This window comes from Poromitra crassiceps, assembly GCF_964638095.1.
Source record: "Poromitra crassiceps genome assembly, chromosome: 5".
NCBI lineage: Eukaryota > Metazoa > Chordata > Actinopteri > Beryciformes > Melamphaidae > Poromitra > Poromitra crassiceps.
The window spans coordinates 20,000,811-20,010,810 of NC_139642.1; the positions used below are offsets into that span (position 1 = coordinate 20,000,811).

The following is a 10,000-nucleotide window of genomic DNA, read 5'->3' on the forward strand; positions in this document are numbered from 1 at the left end:
CTTTCTTCTTCTTGTTGGAGGTGCACTGTAGGTGGAGGTGCACTGTAGGTGGAGGTGCACTGTAGTCGAGCAGAACTTCCACAACGTCTGAACGCAACACCGCTGGTCACGTCCAGTCATTTGAAAATGCCACCATGTTGGTTCACTAGGTTAACAACTAAAACCACTTGGTTGAGATTAGGCAGGTTAGGGTTCTATCTGGAATGGATGTGAAAGACAGTTATACCCTCCCCCTCCTCCTGTCCCCCCGTCTCTCCCTCTCAGTTCTCGTCTTCTCTCCACCTCCCTTTTTCATTCCCTCCCTCCATCTCCCCCCGTCTACGCCTGCAGGGCAGACAGCTTCTCTGAACCACGGAAGCCTCTGTGTATGTGTGTGTGTGTGTGTGTGTGTGTCTGTGCGTGCGTGCGTGCGTGCGTGCGTGTGTGTGTGTGTGTGTGTGTGTGTGTGTGTGTGTGTGTGCGTGCGTGCATGCGTACGTGCGTGCGTGCGTGCGTGTGTCTGTGCGTGCGTGCGTGCGTGTGTGTGTGTGTGTGTCTGTGCGTGCGTGCGTGCGTGTGTGTGTGTGTGTGTGTGTGTCTGTGTGTGTGGCATTTCACCAGTATGGAACCACCCCTCAGCCCACCCTCTTGCTCTCCCTCAGCACGCTCACACACTCGTCACACTCCTTCAAATGCTCGGCTGGAGTTCAAATCTTAATCCATCAAGTCTGCTTCTACCCAGAATATTACACACACACACACACACACGCGCGCGCACACACACGCACGCACGCGCACACACGCACGCACGCACGCACGCACACACACGCGCACACACGCGCACGCACACGCACACGCACACACACACACACACACACACACACACACACACTCACACACACTTGATGATGCACATCATGACAGTGGAAATTACAGTACACACAGCATGCAGTGGCAGTAGAAATGAAGTTGCCTTGACTGAAGGCTGTGACTGAGTGATCCGTTTGTGCCTGTGTGTGTGCCTGTCTGTGTGTGTGTGTGTGTGTTCGCTCTGTACCTGTCTGTGTGTGTGTGTGTGTGTGTGTTCACTCTGTGTGTGTGTGTGTGTGTGTGTGTGTGTGTGTGTGTGTGTGTGCGTGTGTGTGTGTGTGTGTGTGTGTGCGTGTGCGTGTGCGTGTGTGTGTGTGTGTACTCACACTGGGAGCGAGGCGCTGTAGCTGTTTGAGGCTCATGCGGTTGTACATGGTGCTGATGTCTTTTCTTTGGTCTTCATACTCTGACACAGTGATCTGGAGAGAGGGTGGAGGACATGTTACACACTGCAACACACACACACACACACACACACACACACACACTACAACACACACACACACACACACACACACACACTCTCTCTCTCTCTCTCTCTCTCTCTCTGTCTCTCTCTCTCTCTCTCTCTCTCTCTCTCTGTGTCTCTCTCTCTCCATCACTCACATTGGCCAGGCGGGTCTCCAGCTGTAGAATCTCCTTGGACTTCTGTGTGGCGTTGTGAGCTCCCAGCATGCTCAGCAGGCGCTCCATCAACGCCTTGTAGGCCGCCAAGATCTGTGCAGGGAGACGATGACATCATCACTAATGGACAGGAGGAGGAGCCAGTAGCCATTAGGTGACATGTGACAAAGTGGACAGGATAACAGAAGCACAGCGGGGGACACCAGCAAAACAGGTGGATCGACAGAGAGGAGAGAGACGAGTGGATTGATAGAGGCACAGATGGGAGGGAGGAGAGGAGAGGAGGAGGGGAGGATGAGAGAGGAGGAGAGAGGGGAGGAGGAGGAGAAGAGGAGGAAGGAGGGGAGGAGGACAAAGAGAAAGAAGAGGAGAAGAGGAGGGACAGATGGAGGAAAGGACAGAGGCAAGGCGCCTGAGAAAGTGGAGCATTATTCAATTAGGGGGAGCAAAGTGATGGTTTTGCTACACTACTTTTTGTCTTTTTAAAAATAAACTCATCTCATACCATCCCCGCAATCAAGACATTATATTTAAGCAGCCCAACCCTAACCCGTATCAATGATATTTTGCTATTTCAGCAACTGATAAAAACACGTAATTTGAAGTAGGGATGTTCATCAATTATCGAAAATCGATAATTGATCGTTAAGGATTGGAATCGATCCTGTGGCATTTGGATCGATTTTTTAATTATTAATTTTTTTTTTTTTTTTTTTTTTTGGGACTAGGTTTGGGTGGAATTCGTTCCTCCTCACCCCACTCCATTGCACAGCCGACTAACGTGAGGTGGAGCTTCATATAGTCTCTAGTTTTCTGGCTGGGCACGGGCCTTTGTGCCAACAAAACTGTTTTAAACATGTGAAATTCACACCGGCATGCGCCGGGGACAGCAGTGTTGGAGAGGAGACACATTGAAATAAAGAGTTCATTGAGGAGAACACATTGTCTTTTGTATTTTCTGCCATAGGCATTCATTTTGTAAAAAAAAAAAAAAATATTGAAAATTTTCTAAGTATTAATATGATCGATAATCGATAATTGATCGTTAATTTTCACCAATTATCGATTTTGGAAAATTTTCAAAATGAACATCCCTAATTTGAAGGTCCACTCCGTAACTTTGAGGTCTTACTGACACTGGTGGCCGTTAGAGTAACTGCAGGCAACATGTGCTCGAGCTGGCGTGTGTGCACCGTACTCACACGCGCCCAGCAGCTGCCTGCTAAAACAGCAGAGGTGTTGGTTACTTTGTAACGTTAGCTGATAAAAGTCACTTAAAAACGGCAACCTGGACAATTGATCAGCCAGATCAGCCTCGAGACGGCCGGGAAGGATTCTGGGCGGATTAGCGGACGTTATTGTGGCATGTTTGGTCGTGTTTTGGCTTTTGTGTTGTGGATACTCACGTTACAAACAGTCACATGTTCAGTGGTGGAAACTGACTTAGACTTCCACAGAGTACTTTGTTTTTAGTTTTCATCAGTTTTCCATCTAACGATCAATATAACCAATCGACTAATGCAGGGGCTGTTTCTTGGCGTGAACCAAGAGGTTAAGTGGTGTACAATCTGCAGGAAATTAGTTTTAAATTACAATTTAATTTTGCAATATTTATCTTCTCGGGTTGGTTCCCCCATTTTAAAAGACAACCTGGCGCACCCATGGACAGAAGGGAGGATGTAGTGAAGAAGGGAGAGAAGGAAGGAGAGGAGAGGGATGAAGGGAGAGAAGGAACGAGAGAGGAGGAGAGGAGAAGAGAGGAGTTAAAAGAGTGAAAGAAGCATTTACCTTCACACTTTCCTCATCCTGTCCCAAGTAAAGACTTCTCTCAGGTAGTGTGAGCCCCTCCTGATCAATCTGTACACACACACACACACGCACGCACGCACACACACACACACACACACACACACACACACACACACACACACACACACACACACACACACACACACATACACACAATCCACATCACAAAATCATGTTAAACATGAGAATAGAGTTAATACATCCCATTTCTTATTTTTACCCCTCCCTCTTGTTTTTGAGTGCCCCTTGCCCTTCCAAACGGAGCCACAAGGGGCAGGGGACACCACTCATTACGCCATCATTTGAGCCAAACTGGGATAATAAAGCTATTGATCTGGTTCAAACCGATTGAATGATCGTCTGCACATTCTCATACACTACTTTGTCATGTATTGCATATTTCCACACATTAAATCATTAAATTCCTGAGACATACAAACGTATTTAGCATTCAAAATCCCATCACAATTTAACGAGTCAAAAGCCCTAACACTCACACACAGGAACACACCCATGTGCTCACAAACAAACACACACACACACACACACACACACACACACACACACACACACACACACGTTCACAGACAGGCACTCTCTCTCACCCTGATAGCGTTCCTGGAGGAGTTCTTGTCGTCCACGTTGACGGTGAGGGAGAAGAACACGGCGGTGCTGTACACACCCTGGGTCACCCCCAGCAGCTCGTTGAAGTCTGCCCTCGAGTCAGACACCAGGTCCCAGCCCCCGCAGTGTCCGATCACCTCGGTCATGGGGTCGGAGCCCAGCTTGTCGATCTCCTGGATGTCCACGCAGGATCGGTAGAACTCCTTCACCTTGCGTTCGGCCGAGTCGGGCCCGCGCCTCCGTACGGGCTCCAGCAGGAGGCGCCGCAGCTTCTCCTCGTTGTGCTCCCCGATGGCGGTGATGATACCGTAGCTGAGCTTGTCCTCCGGGATGCCGTGGCGTCTCAGCCAGCCCCCGCAGGCGAAGGAGTAGAAGTCCTGGCAGGGCCGGATGGTCGGGTCGATGTTGGCCTGGACGAAGCGCGCCGCCCGCAGCAGAGAGCGCTTGCGCTGGCAGTCCTGCCAGAAACAATTTGACATCATGATTATTCACCTTATGTAGCCACGCCCATTTGACCCGGTTGTGTGGTCGTGTGACGACTTCGGCTAAAAAAGAATAAAAAATAAAATGGCTGGCTGCTCCAATATCATCTAACTCATCATTTTGCCAATTGTATGTAACATACCAAATAAAAGCAAACGGCAATGTCTAAGAATGCAACGCCATGTAACTGGCTCGTTAATTCTCGCATTCCAGGGAATTACGTTAACGTCTGCAGGTCTTATAGACGTAAGTGGCTCGAGCGCTCGGAGGAGAGAAAACCATCTGAAGCTTTCTTTGTTGGAGTCCAGGTATGTTTTACAAGAAAGTGCTCGTCATTGTCGACGATAACGTTATCTGACCTGGCTAACAGTGGATACTCGCTTTCTTGCTGTGTACCGAGCTCAAAGTAGTAGGCTACGTTCTTTGTTTCACCCCCTTCACTGTCCGCTACAAAAACAACTCTCTTCTTCATGACGTTCTTTCATATTTGGCGCGTGACCGCCGGAAGTGTTAACATGACCCGGAAGAATTTGGCCCACCCCCGCGTCTGAACATAAGGTGAATAGGAACCAAAAGTTAGTTCTCAGTATTGTCGTGGTGTTGTTGTTCTGACAATGTTCAAAAAGTACTGATACTGTCCACTTACTGAAATCATTTCACCAAGGTTGATATTGAAAATGTGGGCTCCGCCTTAGGGATGCAGGGGTTAACCGGTTTGACTATTAACCGCGATTTCAAACGTCACGGTTATATAACCGCAGAGGCTCCGTAACACCGGGTGTTTTGTTTGTCAAAATAAGTCCGTCAGTTTGAACTCCCATGCGGCGCAGACAGCGCTGGAACGAGAGGAACCGGCCTCTCGCTTCGTTTCCGCACGGACTATTTTAGCGGGTGCACAAAACACAGCTCTCCCACCAGTCTGCTATGCTCCCAATAGCATAGCCATGGACGTCAGCCAAACATAAACTTTTCAGAGACGTGCGCGATGCGACAGTCGCCTGACACGAACTGTGGTCTCCGTGGCCTCTTAATTTGTTTACTGAACGGCCATCGATGTAACGACGTAACGCTAGTTAGTTATCTAACTAGCGTTAGATAACTCCCTTGCCTCCCTTGCCTACGCTAGCATTACAGCTAACGTAATGGCAGAGCCTGAGAGACCACAAGCAACTCAAAGAGATGATCTCTTCCCCCCCAAAACATGTCTAAAGTAATCGGTATGGCAGCATTTCGGTTACAAAAAGGACACCCAGGGTGTTGTTAAAGATGACGGCTCCCCAATCTGCAAAACCTGCCGAAGTCGCAGTCGCAGCTAAGGGCTCCAACACCTCCAACCTTCTACAACACCTGCATAACGTTAGATGATTAAAAATGAATAATAATCAAACTAATAGGCATGGATGAGGATGACACAGTTGATGATAACACTCAAGTGTATCCACATTCATATATTTCTCATAAGAGGTCACTAACAGTTAATCAACATTTACACTAAAAGATAAGTTAGATCTGTTTTTCCACCAGGTTTTACAAGTTCTCTACTCAGGTGATCCAAAAGAAATGTAGAAAAATAATACACCTGCCTGACTATGTTTTGTTCCAAAGAGATCTACTGTCATAAATATTACAGTCAGACTTTGTTTATTTTATTTATCATTTTGGACAAATATTTGCCTTTATTTACCTTTCAAAAGACAGCAACCTTTAAACAATGCATGGACAATACAATAAAACCTCTGTTCAAAGAATGCTCATGTGATTTTTATACGTCTATAAATAATCGTGAAACCGTGATAATCGTGGTTTTTTCTCAGACTATAATCTTACATCAAAAAAAATAATCGATGCATCCCTACTCCGCCTGCGTGTGGCAGACTGTTGCTAACTTTGATCATCTGGTTGATGATGGACCGTTTATTGTATCTTTCAAAGCGCTCAACACAGTTTTAATGAAAACTACAATTTGAAACAGTAATAATACTAAGCATGAGGAATGTAGTCAGGGTTTCTCATGAAACCGGTAAAGGGTTGTTCCCTACCTGCTGGCAGTGTGGGTCCTGCTGGGCCTCCAGGGAGAGGTACTTGAGAGTCAGCATGCTGCCCAGGATGACGCACATCCCGGCGGCGAACACCAGCGCCGACAGCAGGCAGATCTCCCTCCGGCTCCATAGGGGGCGCCCTCCTCCGTTGGTGCCGAGGCCGCTCAGATCTCGGCTTTTCCCGCCCGGCCCGCTCCCGCTGCGGCCGCGGCCCACGTGGCGGTCCAGGCTGCCGCCCAGGTGGAGGGTCATGCCGTTGCTGAGCACGTCGGTGTTGTAGCGCCCGCCGTACTTGACTTCCTGGAAGTCGTCGTAGTGGGCGGTTAGGGAGTAGGTCTTCTCCATGGCAACAGGCTGTAGTTGCTGTTACTACAGTAGGTGAGGGGTCACTAGCAGAGGTCTATAGGGAGGAAGGAGTGTGAGAGGAGGGATTTGTGTATTCACAGTACAGCCGTGGTCTGCTTGTGCTGAGACAAAGGGAGGGAGCCCTCTAGAGGGCACAAGGGGGAGTGAAGTTCAAATGATGTGGTGCATCATGTGTTACCTCTTGGGTCCTGCCTCCTCTCTCTCATCCTCTTTCTCTCTGGTACCTCTCTCTCCATTCAGAGGTGCTCCTCTCTTCACTCGCTGCAACCGCCCACCTGTTGATATAAATAGCAATGAGGTCATGGAGGGGTCACCTGTTGATATAAATAGCAATGAGGTCATGGAGGGGTCACCTGTTGATATAAATAGCAATGAGGTCATGGAGGGGTCACCTGTTGATATAAATAGCAATGAGGTCATGGAGGGGTCACCTGTTGATATAAATAGCAATGAGGTCAGGGAGGGGTCACCTGTTGATATAAATAGCAATGAGGTCAGGGAGGGGTCACCTGTTGATATAAATAGCAATGAGGTCAGGGAGGGGTCACCTGTTGATATAAATAGCAATGAGGTCAGGGAGGGGTCACCTGTTGATATAAATAGCAATGAGGTCAGGGAGGGGTCACCTGTTGATATAAATAGCAATGAGGTCAGGGAGGGGTCACCTGTTGATATAAATAGGAATGAGGTCAGGGAGGGGTCACCTGTTGATATAAATAGCAATGAGGTCAGGGAGGGGTCACCTGTTGATATAAATAGCAATGAGGTCAGGGAGGGGTCACCTGTTGATATAAATAGCAATGAGGTCAGGGAGGGGTCACCTGTTGATATAAATAGTAATGAGGTCATGGAGGGGTCACCTGTTGATATAAATAGTAATGAGGTCAGGGAGGGGTCACCTGTTGATATAAATAGTAATGAGGTCAGGGAGGGGTGAAGAGAGTGAAAGGGAATAGAGAGCCAAAGTCACGCCCACTCTGGCGCCTGCACTCCACACATTCTTAAAGCAGGACTAAACCCCAAAACACTTTTTTCGCCCAGCTTTTAACCAATATATATGACTTTGGGGGTGGTGTGTGAATAATTCTGGTCAAAATTTCCACATTGAGACCAAACTGTTGCCATTTTACCATTTGTATCATTTTCAGCCACATAAGTGCCCTCTATGGGTTGAACACTGCTTTTTTTTGCCCTCAAATGAATGGGAGATTTGGTACAACCTGACGTCACGTTGTACCCAAAGACTATAGGATTTCAAGATAGTTACTCCCCTACTCCCCCTGTACCCTTTCCCGGCTCCTCACAACTCCAAGCCTATTCCCATGATGTCACAAGCATTCTCCTACCAATATGGCGCTACAATACACACAGCTCATTGGCTGTTTGTGTCACTTGACCTGTTAATCACCTGTTAATTGATTACAATCGCCTGTTATTTTCCTGCCAAGATGGCCATGTGGTGATGTAACACAATACTATCAATAAACGCCACTATAATCATAAAAGGAAGGAAATGGCATTGTGTTGCTGTAAATCATTCCCAACCTTTTTCATACTAAGGAGCCCTAATTTAGTTCACATTGGGGCAATGGACCCCCATATGATGAGATTTGGTCTCTCAGATGCAAATCTTTTTTTTTTTTTTTTTTTTTAATGTAGCCTAGATATGATTTTGTCCAGAATTCCATATTAGGTTGAAAGACAGCAGAGAATGCGGGAATCCTCTCAAGGACCACTGGTGGTCACCGGACCCCACATTGAGAACCACTCAACCACTTTGATGTGCAGAGAGAAGAGAGAGAGGAGGACTCTTCTGTGCCCCTTTTTCACTCATGCACCTAGTGTCTAGCAGATGTCAAACATAAACAAAAAAGAGGGAAGCTAAACTAAAGCAGCAGCCTAAAATGTATTTTGCTGGTTCACTTTTGACGGGGAGGAGAAGGCAGGCGAAGTGACACCTCCGATTTATAGGCTACTCCTCAGCTGCTGCTGCTGCACTGACGCTCTGCCCGCCTGTCTGTGACAAGTGGCTTGTCCAGTCGTTGCAGCGGTTCACGCAAACAGATGCGGGATTCCCGCAATCCTGTACCCAATTTCAGACACTGATTGTGCAGAAAAATCGCACACCAGCAATTTTTGTTTGTGTTTGTTTGTTGTTTTGTGAGGGCTACAAAGCCCCCCAGGCAGGAGGCTGTTTCCCTGTACTGTAGGGTGAGCAGCCAGGGTCTGAGGAGGAGGAGGGAGGGGGAGAATGTTCTGCGGCCGCGCTGCAGCTCTGCGCTGCGCTCGAGAGGAAAAAGCAGAGGTGCACTCCAACTTTTGACATGAATCACGAAAAAGGGAGAAACGAAAATTAAAAACAGATTTCATGGCGGGGTATATGGCAAGTTGGACAAGGGAATAACGTGGAGAGATCTCGCATTGTGATTACATGAGCATGTTGAGAGCAGGGGGTTTGTCCTATTGTGCTGTGCTGTGATAACCAGGCTTGCGTCACTAGGCTCTTTTAACGATACTTATACCATGGTCTGGGTGAATACTCGATTCTGATTGGCTGCAAGGTGTCCATTAAAAAGTGATATTGTACAGTGATAATGGACACCTAGCTAAATGGTCTGTTCACCGTTCATATCAATGCGCCATAGTTTCATCAGTGTTATCAGGAGAGCAGTTTGAGCTCTATACCCCCGTTAAGGGTTAATATGACAATTTTGGAACTTGAGAAAAAAATTGAGTCGGTCAAAGTAAGTATTTAAATCACCCCTGTGTGCTCAGTTTATCAAAAATAACTCTTATTTACAAATTTGATTTTCGTTTCGGAGATTTTTTAACCTCGCGTCATCAGGCTCTTCTCGGCGAGAAAGAGGAGATTTCCCTCGCTCGTGCACGAGCCCGGCCTTTGACACAGAGAGAGACTGACACAGAGAGAGAGAGAGAGAGAGAGAGAGAGAGAGAGAGAGAGAGAGAGAGAGAGAGAGAGAGAGAGAGAGAATTTTCGTTTCGGAGATTCCCTCTCCTGAGAGAAGCCGGCTCTGTTCTGGTCAGCTGACAGAAACCGGGCTCTCAGCTGTCAACTGTCAAACCTCCTGTTTACAACTTGCAGCAACCAGCAGCCAGGCGCTCTGGGAGAGCGCGCGCTGCCTCTTATCACTGATACAAATCAAGGGGTCCACCCGCTATGCACAAATCAAGTCAAAGAGGAAAAA

The 10,000-nt window shown here is 47.6% G+C and overlaps 1 protein-coding gene across 1 annotated transcript in view; it reads right to left on the reverse strand.

Annotated features, from left to right (window-relative positions):
* The window catches only part of LOC310776372 (endothelin-converting enzyme-like 1), a gene marked incomplete at both ends in the record, with an annotated part of 8,215 nt that extends 1,442 nt beyond the window's left edge, over positions 1-6,773 (reverse strand). The window contains 5 exons of the mRNA XM_083636569.1: positions 1,172-1,268; positions 1,456-1,566; positions 3,262-3,330; positions 3,888-4,364; positions 6,429-6,773. Coding sequence (XP_083492695.1) covers positions 1,172-1,268; positions 1,456-1,566; positions 3,262-3,330; positions 3,888-4,364; positions 6,429-6,773 — 1,099 coding nt within the window. The remainder of the gene's footprint in view (positions 1-1,171; positions 1,269-1,455; positions 1,567-3,261; positions 3,331-3,887; positions 4,365-6,428) is intronic.
* Between the last annotated feature and the right edge of the window lie 3,227 nt (positions 6,774-10,000).